Source organism: Corvus brachyrhynchos, unplaced genomic scaffold (genome assembly GCF_000691975.1).
Source record: "Corvus brachyrhynchos isolate BGI_N302 unplaced genomic scaffold, ASM69197v1 scaffold239, whole genome shotgun sequence".
Taxonomy (NCBI): Eukaryota; Metazoa; Chordata; class Aves; order Passeriformes; family Corvidae; genus Corvus; species Corvus brachyrhynchos.
Genome location: NW_008246057.1, coordinates 9,461,885 through 9,476,480, shown reverse-complemented (window position 1 = coordinate 9,476,480; position 14,596 = coordinate 9,461,885). Strand labels below are relative to the sequence as shown.

At 38.5% G+C, this 14,596-nt stretch overlaps 1 protein-coding gene across 4 annotated transcripts in view; it reads left to right on the top strand.

Annotated features, from left to right (window-relative positions):
* The window catches only part of PLXNB2 (plexin B2), a 254,318-nt gene that overhangs the window by 219,136 nt on the left and 20,586 nt on the right, over positions 1 to 14,596 (top strand). For all 4 annotated transcript variants that reach the window (XM_008642550.2, XM_017745957.1, XM_017745958.1 and 1 more), the window contains 11 exons: positions 1,687 to 1,823; positions 2,468 to 2,635; positions 4,222 to 4,330; positions 6,028 to 6,255; positions 6,745 to 6,921; positions 7,381 to 7,520; positions 8,551 to 8,651; positions 10,851 to 11,080; positions 12,091 to 12,272; positions 13,019 to 13,085; positions 13,200 to 13,346. In XM_008642550.2, coding sequence (XP_008640772.2) covers positions 1,687 to 1,823; positions 2,468 to 2,635; positions 4,222 to 4,330; positions 6,028 to 6,255; positions 6,745 to 6,921; positions 7,381 to 7,520; positions 8,551 to 8,651; positions 10,851 to 11,080; positions 12,091 to 12,272; positions 13,019 to 13,085; positions 13,200 to 13,346 — 1,686 coding nt within the window. The remainder of the gene's footprint in view (positions 1 to 1,686; positions 1,824 to 2,467; positions 2,636 to 4,221; positions 4,331 to 6,027; positions 6,256 to 6,744; positions 6,922 to 7,380; positions 7,521 to 8,550; positions 8,652 to 10,850; positions 11,081 to 12,090; positions 12,273 to 13,018; positions 13,086 to 13,199; positions 13,347 to 14,596) is intronic.

Here is a 14,596-nt window from a genome sequence, read left to right as displayed (position 1 = left end):
GTCGATGACTCACCAAGCTTTGAACCAAAATGCAATATATCAGTCCCTTCCTCCCTGCCATTGGTAGGCCCTTGGTTTTGTAGCTGTAAGCTGTCACAGAGATGGGCTGTGCCTGAGCCAAACTATGTGAGAGAAAGAGATTTGCTGCATGACTAGGAAGAGGTGGGCACGTTGCTCCCTGTCTCTGGAAGGGCTTTTCCTCCTTCAAGTGGAAGATCAGTTCTGTGTGATAGTGATCAAGGAAACCCTTATCAGCAAGGGAAGTTTTCAAACTTCTTTACTCTTTCTTTATTTGCATGTGCTTCATATGGAATAGCCCCAAGCCTGGACTTTATTATCAACCATTTTAGCAAGATTATGCAAGAGGAGGAGAACAGCTGTCATTTACAAATATACATGAGTCTGAGAAATAAGCTTATTACTTTTTACAACTCATTTAAGAAAAACCTGTGTTTTAATATGGTGAAGCAGCACAGTTGTACATCAGAAAAGGCATCGCCTAGTCACAGCCTCCCTTAAGGTCTTGATCTAGTATGCTTCAGTAAATGCAGGATCAGGATCCCTCGTAGCAATGCCCCAGCCTAATGCACCAGCCACGCACTTAGACCTGGCATCCTGTCTGTGTGTGCAGTGCCCAAGCCAGCTGCCTGCCCAGGGACCACAGTGCTGCCTGCCCAGGACACAGTGCTGCCTGCAGGCACAGCAGCTGTGGCCCTGTGGGTGCAAGGGCTGTGGCACGTCTGCAGGCATGGTGAGGAGCAGGGTCAGTGGGCAGTGTCACTCGGAGCCGGCTGGCAGCCCATGTCACGCGGCTTGCTTGGCTTCAGCCGTGCTCGTGATTCAGCAGCTTCAGTGTGGTCCTGAATAAGGATGCTTTTCTCAACTGGAAGCAGAAACTACTTAGCGACAAAGTAATTAAATCATGCTGTTCATGAAAAGCCCTCACTGTTAATTTACAGTATTTGTTGGAGCTCCCAGAATACAATCATTGAAACAAAGACTGAATTGAGAACAAAAGGAGGGAACTTCTTGAGACATTTAAATATCAAACAAATTTTATAACAATCTGAACCATGTCTGCTTGATTTAATTGGTTTTAAGGAACCCACTCCAAGGTTCTAGGTACATTAAGACAATTTGAGCGTTTTCAGATTTTCTTTCTTTGCAAGCTTATTGCTCAAGTATTAGATGAGAGTTTTACCACAGTTACTGAGAGCCTTATGAGATAAAGGGAATCTTTATATTCTTTCTGTTTAGTGCAAGTTTTGAAAACCTTGTTCTTTGTCTCCTGTAGCTGACACAGAATGTAGGAAAGGGTAAGGAAAGATGAAGGTAGACTGAGGCATAAAGAAGAGGGAAGTCTTAAAATAAGTATGAAACAAGGAAATCCAACAGGAAGCTCTCACAAACTAAATGGCAGCTAACTACATTTCGTGATAAGGAATTGAAACTTGTATAAAGCCTCATAAAATACAGTAAAGAAAAGTGCGTTCACATTATCTGTTACTTCTTTCAGCATGAATAGTAAAAGATTTTCTTTTATTTTGGAAGATTTGTCTGTCATTGCTTTAATTTTATTCTTTTTCAGGTACTAATATTAAACTTCAATTACCTATTAAACCAAATAATACTGGTATAAATTTTATTTTAATTTTCTCACTTAGTTTGACCATCTTCTCTTTTCAGGAACCTCATCCTTCTCAAATAAGACCCGAAAGTGGTCCACAAGCGGGTGGAACCAAACTTACCATCTCTGGCGTAAATCTGGCCACTGGTTCCAAGAAGGATGTTCAAGTTTCAGTTGGTAGCCAGCCTTGCAATGTGTACGTAGTCTGAGTAACTAACAATACAGAGCTGTGTTCTAAAAAAGCACCAACCTTTTCTGCCCTTTATAAATGAAACAAATCCATTGTCTATCTCTTTGTGACTCCTCCCATGCGATGGAGTTCTGCATGTAACATTCAGACAAACTCACTCAGAGGCTTCAGCGGAAGAACAGCAGTAAAAACACCTTAAGTGGGAGAATTTAGATGTCCAAGAATTTCTCCACTTTTGGCTTTCTCTGCTATACTGGCTGCTTCAAACCCACCCGTGCTTTCACTCAGCATCTCTTCAGTGGTTCTGTATAAAATATTAGTCTTCTAGTCTCCCATGGCTTGTTCTTCTCCCTTCTTTTTCCTTTTATTAGTTGCTGCCCTTCTCTTTTCTCAAAAAAAAGGAAGGACACTAAGTGTGCTAACATTTCATTGTTCCTGTGTTTGCACACTGTTTATTGTTATATCCTATATCTCTTTTTTTAAAAAGCGTAAGTGATCTGAAGGAAGTGTTTTCTCCTCTCATAACTCCTTGGTACCCAGCAAAAATAGAGCCCCAGTTTTGTTGTTCTGGAGTTTACAGTAGAAGAATGCAAAACTCCATAATGTTAGTAACAGAAGATGTTTCCTCTCCTTTTTCTTCTCCAATCTAGGACTGAATTTGGAGACGAGATTGTTTGCATTACAGGACGTAATAATAAGGTTGAACCTGTTACAGTCACAATGAACTATGGGGGCACGACAATTCCTGTACCACAGCTATTTACATACAGTGAGAATCCTACTGTCACCAAATTCCTGCCGGTAAATAGCTTCAGCAGGTAATGAAATGTTTGTCATAACTTTTTTTACAACTAGCTTAAAATATGTGTAATATGTAATAAAATTATTAAATATAGAATGGTTTGGAATAAAGTCCTGTACTCTATCAATGCAGACATTTAGGTATGTAGGGTTTGTGGTCTTAACTGCAATTGACGTTTGAAAGTATTCTGTTTACTTCCAAATTGTCATCCCATTTCAAAGGTCAGTCCTGAAAGCAGAAAAGGCATCTTTTAAATGGAGTTGTGTCAAAGAAAGAGATTTGAAGCATTTCAGCATGATGTAAGACAACATGATCTTTGCATTACTTACAAATCTTTATGCTACTAGGATAACCAATATTAAAAGTTTCTAATGGAGACCTTTCTAACAGTTTTTCTATTCAGCTTTTAATAATTATGCTGGAAATAGAGGAAAAATTATGGCTTGTCATCTCTTTCTTTGTCTCATGAGGAAAAAGTGTACCTTTTTAGGAAATCTAGACCCATGTTCAATAATGCTTTTAAAAGGTGTGCTCTGTTCTATGGTGGTATTCACTAACACCCCATCTGGTAGGTGTTCCTTCTGGGAAACAGCTCACCTAGTAATAATTGGGAAATCAAATAAATTTATGTCACTCTTATATTTATAGCAATATGGCAAATCATTGTATAAAAGCCCTTGTAGCATACCTTGGGTTTTGAAAGTCATTCTGTGACAAATACAGGGACAAACATGACCCTGATTCATGTTATTGTCTGCTGTTCCCCAGTATTCTGGTCTTTCTGCTTAGTGGGGTACAGTTGGCAGAGGGAGATCAGTTAAAAAGTGTAACATCATGACAAACAGAACATTAAAAATAAATTTGGCTGTGACTTCTCTTGGAGATATTAGTACCTGTCTCCTTGACTATTAAGTAATCACTTGAATAAAATAGAATTTGTTTTCAATGTTTCCTTTTCATTTTTGGTTTGGGTGATTTTGGGGCCGGAAATTTTTCTTTGGTAGACCAATAGTGATTTACCTCATGGAATTTAAATGACTTTTTTTTCCTTCTATATAAACTAAAGCCTACTTTTATGGATTGCTTTGAGGTTTGCTATCCCTCTAAATCCATGTCACTTCAATGACTTTAATTCCTATTGGCAACTTGCGTGCATTCTTCTTCTTATGTGAATGTATTATTTTTTAAACAACGTGCTGCAAATAAGAGGGGATAGAGAATCCAGGTTCCTACAGGCCTGTGGAAAATACAGTTTCACCTTTGTCTCTGTGTGTGTATTGTAGGCAGAGTGATTTTAATAACATTGGAGAAGTAAAGCACACAAAGATTGGCATCAATGAACAGCCAAAAATCCTGGCAAAGCAATTTGTACTTTTTTTAAATTTTGCTGTTTTAAAACAAGTTTTAACTTGACATTGATGCTTTAAAATGCTTTCGTCATCAATAGCTTTAACAGAAGTCCTTTTTGTAGGATATCTAATTGTCATATAGGCATTATACATAGGATTTTTTCAGTGGAAGCAATAGCAGTGCAGGATGAAGTAGTGTATAGCTGTGGTAGTCTGTCAATGATTTGACTTCTTTTTTAATTGTGCCTTGCAGCGGAGGGAGAAATATTACAGTAACTGGAACCGGTTTTGAGCTCATCCAGACTTTCTCATTGGTGGTATATGCAGAGCGTCCAGAAGCAGGGAGGATGAATCAAAAAAGGGTAATTTTCTTTCTTTTCCCCCAAAGGCATAACACTGCATGCACAGCATATAATCTGTTCAAAAGCTGCATATAAACTTTCCCACTGGACTTCACCAGGCTTGGACTGAAATAAGGTTTGAACAGATTTCTGGGTCTGTTCAGGGTTTTCCTGTGGAAGAAGATCTTGACTTTCCTACCATCTTGCCTTACATTCACTTGTACTTTGCCATCTTTTGCTTTAAAATTAAATTCATTCAATATGGATAAGGATAAAATGTGTATTTCAGAATCTGGATGTGTTTTGTTTTCCTTTATCTTTCTTCTCCCCCTGCAAGCATTAGCAATTTGCCTGAAACAGGATCTAAATCTAGACAATGCAGACTACTCAGCTTTGCACAATCAATGCCTTTTATTTTCTCACATCTCAAAGAACGAAGTCTTCTTTTCTTTCTTGCTTCATGCACATTCCACCTGTAACAGGTCACAAAAAGTTGTGAAAAATAACATTAAAAAAACCCTCTTCTTGCATCTCCTGTTAAGAGGAACTGACATTACCAATATTCTTAATTTCCCACTCTTCTAGTGAAGATCACAATTTAATGACACGATTTAGACTTAGAAGTGATCTTACAGTAAGAACATTGTAAGACTCTTTCTAAGTCTGGCTCTTCAGTGTAAGACTGTCTTGTGATCTACAGTGAGTTGGTAATGTGAATGTTATATATCATATGCATGATTCAACTATTAGAGTATGCCAGAGCCAGCTGGATTTGGATCTATTAGAACCCTATCCCTAAAGATTTTTAAGAGGAAAACTGCCTACATTTTTTAGGCCATAAACTTCAAAAAGTAATTATCTCGATAATCTTGACTCCCAGGACAATCTGAAAGCCTATTTAGCATTCTTGACAGTGCTTATCAACATTTCTTACATCTCCTCTTATGTACACTCAACCTGTTAGTTTAAGTCAGCATTACCTATAGCACACATTCTCTATTAAGACTAAAAGCTTTTCTAATCTTTTGGTTTGCTTTCACTTACATGACAATATCAGAATGTTGGGGAGAAGCTATCAATTTGCATTGCATCGTGAAGTGAGAAACAGAGGTGGTGATTGAATAAATGTTGAGGGTTCCTATTAGTTTTGTTGCCTGTGGTTGATGTTACTGAATGACTAAAAGTGTCAGGGGAAAAACATTTGTTGAATTGGGGATGGAGGATGGGTGAACTGAGTTACCTTGAGTAGTTGAGTGACAACTGTTGAATTTTATTCCAAAATTTCACTTAATAATTTTATTGAGGTTCAGTGAGGTATTACATGGTGTAAACAGAAAATAATCAGCCCAAGCTACTCAAAGGTACAGAAGATGATCAGGATTAAGGGTGACATGTTAACTTCCTAATCTGAGAGGAACTTGGTGGTATCAGTCCAGCGGTAAAGAGCTATAGAAATTGGAGGCAATGAAACTGATCCATAGCCCAAGCTTTTTCTGCAGGCGACTGCTACAACACAGTGAATCGATGATTTATTCCCATCAACAAATTTCTTTCATTTTCTTTTTCAAAAATCCTTCATACTATGGTATTTCTGCTGTATGGAGAGGATATAAATTCAGTGGTTTTATTTCTATGGTCTAAAGTTATCAACAGTTATGTACAGAAAAGAGTCAGACTCTAAAATGAGCATGTTCTTCTTCTTGTCTTGTTTCTTACAGTTTTATGGAAAGGTTGTTACAAGATGTAATGAAACCACGGTGGTTTTTTCTTCCCCACCAATACTGGAAGACCCAGAAAACTATAACATTACCACTATTATTCTAATGGATCATTATAAGTTGGTTGTAAAAAATGAGAGCCACTCCTTTGCCTATGTCGCAGACCCAACCTTTGAAAACTTCACAGATGGCATCAAAAAACAAGTCAACAAACTTATTAATGCAAAGGTAAACTTGTTAAAAGTTGGTGGTTGCTCATTTTGTCCTTGAAGAATGTATGGAATTTTTAGTTCCTTTCTCAAAGCCTTAACAGATGTTTGGTGCCATACCCCAAATTCTTGGGTAGAGTCCCTTACCTCTGCTAGATGATGAACAATGACAGCTCCCCTTTCCTCCCCACACCCCTTCTGAAAGAGAGTTCCTATCTTTTTAGCCCTACTTCGGGTTTGCTGAGGATGCCCCCTCCTGCTGAGCCTGGCATTTGCATTTGGAAATGCCCTCTCCCAATAGACCTCCCAGGAACTGGAAGGGACATCTCATCTCACACCACGAAGGAAGGGAGAGGAATCAAATAATTCCCAATCACTCTGCTGTTCTGTAGGCTGCAGTGCAAATCATTTCTGCTGCTAAAAGTGATCCAAATGGAAAGTTGCAACTCAGGATTTCTTGTCTCCCAAGGCTTTGCGATGATAATTTCGCCTTTTATTTTCTGTCTAGGGCAGTAACCTGAACAAAGCCATGACGATAGATGAGGCCCAGGCTTTTGTGGGTGATGAGCCTTGCAACATAAAAACTCTAACTGAAACGGACTTATATTGTGAGCCACCAGAAGTACAGCCTCAACCAAAGAAACGGCAGAAGAGGGATACCATCAATAACCTTCCTGAATTCATTGTACGTTACCTTTTCTATAGAATTTAGTATCATGTATCAATAACACTGATACAGTTCCTCTTGACTGAAGTAATTTGTTCTCCAAAGTTGTTGTAGTACTGTGAAGAAACTCCTTGCAGTTCTTTCTTCTTCCAGCTTCTGCCTACTGCATAAAAGATGTCACACATAAAGAGCAGTGTCAATGCTGCCAAATGTCTTCTACCTTTATTACCTAGAAATGTAGAACTCCAGACAGACAGACTGGGGATTTTTCTTCCTCAGTTGAGCAAATTAAATTACTTCATGGAATAAAGTGCTAGTGACCCAAATTCAGTTTAAAATATTCAGAAGTATTTCCTTTGTTTGGCAGTTTGAGCTAAAAATTCACTTGTGGGAATTACTAAGAATTTAGAGTGAAACTGAGAATTTGACCACCTTACATTTGCACTTCTTGAGAAAAATGTGTTTTTATCTAATTAGGTAAAATTTGGACTCCGGGAATGGATCCTTGGAAGGGTGGAATATGATACCCGAGTGACTGATATCCCACTGAATCTTATTTTGCCACTGGTACTTATTCCTATGATAGTAATCATTGGCATTTCTATCATCTGTTACAGGTAAGTTCTTCTAATTAGGTGCTTTTGTTTCCCTAAAGCTTTCAAGGGACTACCGGCTTGTTCTCAGCTCGGTCTACAGAAACTATCTTCATCTTTTTTATGAGCTCCAGAGTTAAGATAAGGAGTTACAGCTGGAAATATGTATGAGCACCAATTTATTCCTCTCACGCACGCCAAATTCCTCAGTGTCAGTCAGCCCAGTCCCTCCTTTATATATAAACACAACAATTGGTCCCAGGCTTCCCAAGCAAACAATTGCAGGCTGAGTTGCACACATACCCTTTTGAAATGGCAGCTAAAGTGGCACTTATGAAGGAGATAACTTATTCTGTATAAATACCCATCAACATTTATGCTGCCTCAGTCAGCACTGTAGGTCTGAACTGGATGGATTTCACTAAGGGGTCATTTTCATCTTTCCAGCTAAGTTACCCACACACAAACTGCATGATTAATGTTGAAGTTCATGCTTCATAAAGGGCCAGAATATATGTCTGTATTTCACTTAAAAGCTACTTAGTCCAATTTTAAGGTTAGTAATGAGGGCCTCAGGAAGGGGTGGATTTCAATCTTATGGTACTTACCAGTACAGCTGAAGCATGTGCTGTACAGCCCTTATGCTCTTGTGAACCTCCATCAACCTTCTGAGTTTGATCCCACACTCCTGGGTGGTTTAGAGCCAGTGCAGGACATGTTGCAAGCAATCCTAAGGGTTCAGTGCATGGAGACTGGGTTTCTGTACTTGATATATGATTGAAAGCATTTGTAGCTACTTCTTACTGGATTTTAAATTACTGGCCCAAGTCTGCTTTGAAGCAACCAGCCCATGATAGTGCCAAGTTGCTTTACATGGAATGAAGATTTCGGCCACTGTTGCTGTTTTTCTCCTCCATTCTCTTACTGCTGTATTTAAAAAAATCAAAGCCAGGAAAATTTCTCCCAGTCCTTGGACTTCCCTCTCAGAGCTGTTGCAAATTATTTACTTTTATAGTTTGTAACTTTTTTAAAATCTTACTTCTGTTCCATAAAGACGCAAGAGCCAACAAGCAGAACGAGAGTATGAAAAAATTAAATCACAACTTGAAGGCCTAGAGGAGAGTGTCAGAGACCGGTGCAAGAAAGAGTTCACAGGTATGAAAGATATTTTCACTGCTGTGGGTCTTCTTGAGCAGTCAAGACAGGCTGGAGGAATGATGCTAGCTCACTAAAACTGTCTTCTGGGAACAAATAATCAATACATCTTAGTAGCCTTCATTACTGACATTGACATAGAGCAGATATTTTGCTGTTATATATGAGAGAAGTAAATAAAATAAAATATGTAGCTGAGGTTATTAAAAGAAATGGATTCTTTTAGTCTAAAGGAAGAATAGGGTTAGATACTGGGAGTAGAAACTAATTGAGATTGGGGTTACTTATAGCCATTAACACAAAGATAAGAATGTTTTATAGTGACTAACTGCCTTTATTGTTTAGCACAATGACTGTGTATGCAATGTATGCACACTAAAAACTGTTTTCAGAGCTGCAAAATTTATTTGCAGCCATCAGCATAAAAAGGGATAATTTGGTAAGCTCACAGGAAAGAAATAGGATTTTACCCTGTTTATCATGGGAAAATCTTAAGCTTGATTAGAGGAGCTAGCTAATTGTTCTGTGTTAACATAGAGGCATCATCCCAGGGATGGCAGCAGGAGGTGTGAAGGCTCAGCATTTTTACATGTTGAACTACTCATTGCAATGCTTAAACTAGGCATCTGAGTGCAAACATTGCAAATATTGGCCTAAATTATTACCGTCAACTGTCACCTCATTATCTGAATTATACCTGCTGTTGGGTCATGTTGAAATAATCTCTATTACAAAAAATACCCACATGCTTTATTGCTAAAGAGAAAGCATTATTTTATACTGACAGTGGCTAAAAAGCGAGATTGAATAAAACAGCAATTTCAAGTTAGAGTTTGAAATTAATTGAAGAAGCTCAGGGTATGTCAAAGATTTCAGTAATGCTCGAGGCCTCTCTCAGTCTTGTTTTTCTGCCATTTCTGGGACAGGATGTTCTTTATTTGTACCATCTTGCTTTCTCTGGAAAACCAAGTCCTTCCAGGTTCTGGACACAAACTAGAAGCAAATGTTTGAATCAGTCCCAAACGGGCTTCATTTCAAACTGCATTTTGAACTGTGAGAGGATCTATCAAGGTTCTCCCTCCCTCTCTCCACCTCTCCCAGGGCACTTCATACCCATTTCTGAAAGGAGAAGGTACCTTTCTGTTACTGGGACAAGAGTAGAGAGTTACACATTCCTGCTGTTTGGTTGAAGGTTTTCTCTCTGCTCCACAAAGTACAAACACTGGGGGAGTAGAATGCACATCCAAGGAGTAATCCAGTTCTAAAATTACATCCACCTTGACTTACAGTTAAATGAAACACAAGTCAAAACACATTCTGGTTCAATACTGTGAAACTGTAATGTCAACAGCATGAAGTGCAGACAGTCTAAAATACACAGGACCAAAGGCAGCCAAGGAAAGGGACAGCAGGAAGGAAGTAATACCACACAGAGGGGAACCAGAAGATTCTTTCTACCTCAGTTTGATGAATGCTATAAAATAAAGAGGTAAAGGAATGAGTAAGAGCAATAAAACTCCTGAGACAATAGGTCAGTATATTAATTAACATGGTATTCCAGTCAATCAGTAATATTGGTAATTGGAAAGCCTTCAGCTAGAATAGCTGCTCCAAAGGATGATTCCCTAATTTTTGTCCCTTTTAAAAATGTCAGAGCTTTTGAGTCCCACAGAAATATTTCCATCAATTTCAGTGAACCATTTAACCTTCTTCCTTCCTGCCATCCCCTTCCTTCCAATTAAATTAGCTTGCTTTACACTTGAAACCTCTCTTTCCTGGATTGCTGTGTTTTTAAAAGAACTTTCTTTACTACCTAGACTCAGAGGGTATAGACTGTGGATTGGGAAAAAAGAAAAATCAAAATGAAAAGTATTGCAATGTCTTTTTTTTATTCTGTACTATAATCCTACATTCTTATATATGAACTCACACAGATGCCATAAAGGCCCTTTTACAGATAGTCAACAACAAGGAAACCATCAGTGCTAAAGGCACTTATTCTCATGCCACCATAGGATTAGCTGTGGTTATAGTTAATAGGATAATTGTTAAAAATAGCAAGAGAAAATGTGAGATGAAATAAGAGGTTTTGCTGCTGAGTTGCTTTTTTGCTATTACAAGGCACTCAAAGAGGTTGTGTTGCCTAAAAAACGTGCATACTTTTTAAACTGAACCATTAAACTGCATTGCATATTGCAGATCTAATGATAGAGATGGAGGATCAGACAAATGACATCAATGAAGCTGGAATTCCAGTACTGGACTACAAAACATACACAGACAGAGTCTTCTTCTTGCCCTCCAAAGATGGAGAGAAAGATGTGATGATTACAGGAAAGCTGGATATTCCTGAGGCCAGGCGCCAGACTGTGGAGCAGGCTTTGTACCAGTTCTCCAACCTCCTCAACAGCAAATCATTTCTCATTAATGTGAGTACTGAAGTGGATTCACCTTGTCTCTTACCTAGGCATACCTGTGTGTATCTGTGCAAGACAGTAGGTTTGCAAGCACAACTGAACCAAAATTAGTAAGAATAAGTGATTTTCATATGGCTCTGATTTCACAGTAACCGCTGCAAATATGTGGCATCACAGCCAGAGCTTCCTGGTGGAATGGATAGGCAAGATCATATTTCTGTGCCAGATCATGTAATATGGAGTTAGTCAACATTGCAGTGGCTGTAAAAAGCAGGTGTTACCCAATCTGGCATAAAAACTGGTGTTACAAGTTTGGTTTAGCCTTTTAAGAAATGTGATCGGAGAGTGTTGATTCCATCCAGGCTCCTCATGGGAGTCACCTGCAGACAGCCATCTACCAGAATCTCTGCCCCAGCAAAGGTAGAGGCTCCTCAAGTGGCCTATTCATCAAGACTGATGAGTGCTCAGAGCAGCCCTGAAGAGACTTATAATTGCTCACTCTCAAAAACCAAGGCTCATTGTCAGACACCTAAATATAGATTTAGGCTTCTAGCTTTTTCTCTTTTTTTTTTTTTAATGAGAATCCAGTGTTGAGCTAGTTAATGGTAGAATTAGAGTTTATGACAGATGAGAGTACATTTCCGGGTGTACTTACATTAGTGTCTTTGTAATTTGATGTGAAAGGACTGGGAATTTGGGGAAGAGGGGAGTTGATTTTCTCTTTAAAAATTGTCACAGAACACTATTTTACATTTAATTAAAACATCCTTTTTAGATAAGGTTTTAGTTAAGTATATAAGCATTCCTTAGGTCAGTCCAGTACATTGTGTGTGTATTTAAGACCAAATTTTAGGCAACATTTTCTTATAAGAAGTTTTTTCAAACTTCTGAAAACTTTTTGATTCTATGCTTTGGAGATTTAATATTAAAAGAATATTCGTTGTCTTCTTAGTGCAGACAAGTGTTGAGGTTCTCCAGAAACCTGTCATCTGAGTTGTTTTTACATTTGTTTTCTGTTTCAGTTTATTCACACACTGGAAAACCAAAGGGAGTTCTCTGCTCGAGCTAAAGTGTATTTTGCATCTTTACTGACAGTCGCTTTACATGGAAAACTAGAATACTACACTGACATCATGAGGACGCTGTTCTTAGAACTGATGGAGCAGTATGTTGTGGCCAAAAACCCAAAGCTGATGCTAAGAAGGTTTGAATGATTGTCATATGTCTCTGGCATTTTGTAAATGTGTTTCTTTTGCAGTGTGACTGGGTTGAAATGCCAGCTCTCCATAAAAGCCAGAAATAGCTTGGCCCAAACCTATTAGCAAGACAAGCCCACCAGGAGTAGCTGTGGGAGGTACTGACAGGACTGCTGGACAGGACTGCTTATTCAAACACTGCAGTGTAGAAACACCTACCTTACCTCAAAATACCACACTGAACATTTCATTTACTTTTTAATCTAATTCTATTCCAAATGATCTAGCATTTATACCTCACATCACCACCATAATGAGCACACATAATCAGCTGCATTGTGCATTCAGTGAGGGCTTGCTCTAGTGATTTAACCCAGCTGTTATCCCAAAATAAATTACAATAGACCTTGCTCTGTGTATGTTGTAGCTTTGTAATCTGTAGGTTGTTTCCCAGTAACTGCACAACTGGATTAATTTTTTAGCTCTCACATGGTAGACCCAATTTAAGATTTTGAATAAAGGATGTATACTTTTCAGCAGTGAGATGAAGGTAGCTACCCAGGAATGATGAGCAATACAAAGCACTTATCCTAAAGCAAGTATATGCTTTCAAGACTCTATAGGGAAATCATTGCATTAGGAGACTGAATGCAGTTAAGCATGTAAAAATACTATATTTCAAGCAAGCAGTGTTTTTCTTTAAAACCTTGTCATTAAGTGTCCTTACCATATTCGGGGCTGGTTTTTTTTTCAGATCTGAAACGGTTGTTGAGAGAATGTTGTCTAACTGGATGTCTATTTGTTTATATCAGTACCTCAAGGTAAGAGTTGAAATCTGTTGCCTGTGGGGGTTTTTTTAATCAGTAATACTTTAAAGAGCTGATCTGAGTATGTCTTTTGGTGTTGCTTTATTTCATTTCCTTTCCTTTACATAGGACAATGCCGGGGAGCCTCTTTATAAATTGTTCAAGGCTATCAAACACCAGGTAGAGAAAGGCCCAGTGGATGCCGTACTGAAGAAAGCCAAGTATACATTGAATGACACAGGCTTACTGGGAGATGATGTAGAGTACACACAGTTGGTAAGCAAAGCATGATTAATAGATTATAAAATCCTTTTTTATTTTAAAATGAATTCCTAAAGTCTTAAGTCTGTACAGAGTTTTCTAGACTATTGTGAACTGCATAGAAATTCTGGTCATGGGCAGGATTGTCAGTAGTTTGACCAAAACAAATCTCCAAGCAGGAAAACAGAATTATAAAATATCTTCTAAAATAAAATTCAAATCCTGCCAGTGTGGAATCCATTTCAATAAATCCCTTTCATAATTTTCAGTCTGTCTGAAAAGTGGGCAGGATGTTTGGCTCCTCCCCTTTTCCCTTCGAAATTCATTGGCAATTGATATTTGCAGAATTCTTGCACTACCATTATGCTTAAACTTCAGGTTTTCTCCCTTGTGATTGCTGCTGATCAGCATATTGAACATCATTTTAGAGATCATGTTATTAGTATAGCAGGTTGTGCTCTCTGCAGTCCTGTGAGATGGCTCCACAAACTCCAGAACACTTTATGAACCTCTTTCTGCATTTTTTTCTGTGTGAGTCAAGATCTCCTGAACGTGGGCAGCCCAGCTGGCATTGAAAGTTGTTTATTTCCTCTTAGAGAAATAATTCCCTACAGTGCCTCTACAGCCAGTTCTGGAGACCTGTGGTAGTTGCTTCAAGTGGGATGAAATGGACATTCCTGGCAAGGGAACTCCACCTCTGAACTCAGCTTCCCCCTGTATCTGATCACCAGTGCCATGGTCCAGATCTTTTCTATTATGAATTCTACTTTAACTTAATTCTGTTTGCTGTCAGAAATTTCCACCACTTTTCAAACATACTCCAGAACACAGATTCACTGTCCTTTGGAAAAACTGAAGCAGCCCACTCTTTATCTGTTCAGGGAGTGCAAAATCTAGTTTTACTCTTTCTGACAGTCTTCCTGGTTTTCTTCAGGATTCAGTGTAGTGAATATCAAAGATGCACAGACTGCCCTTCAGAGACAGACTCATGATTTTTTTTCCCATTTTAATTTCTTTTTTATTGACATGTTAGGAGTCATTTGTAGTTGTCTTCAACTGAGAAAGATGCAGTGACATATATGCAGCATGGAAAAGAAATTTAATAAAAAGCTTTATTAAGTCCTGGTTTGAAAAAAAAAAAAAAATCACCATTTTATGTATTCTAAAGGGATGTTGATGGGAGGGCTCAAGTGAGGAGAGTACTGTAGGACTTTCATTCACAGAGTGGATTTACCAGACTGTGACCTAGAGCGCCTGGAGGAAGA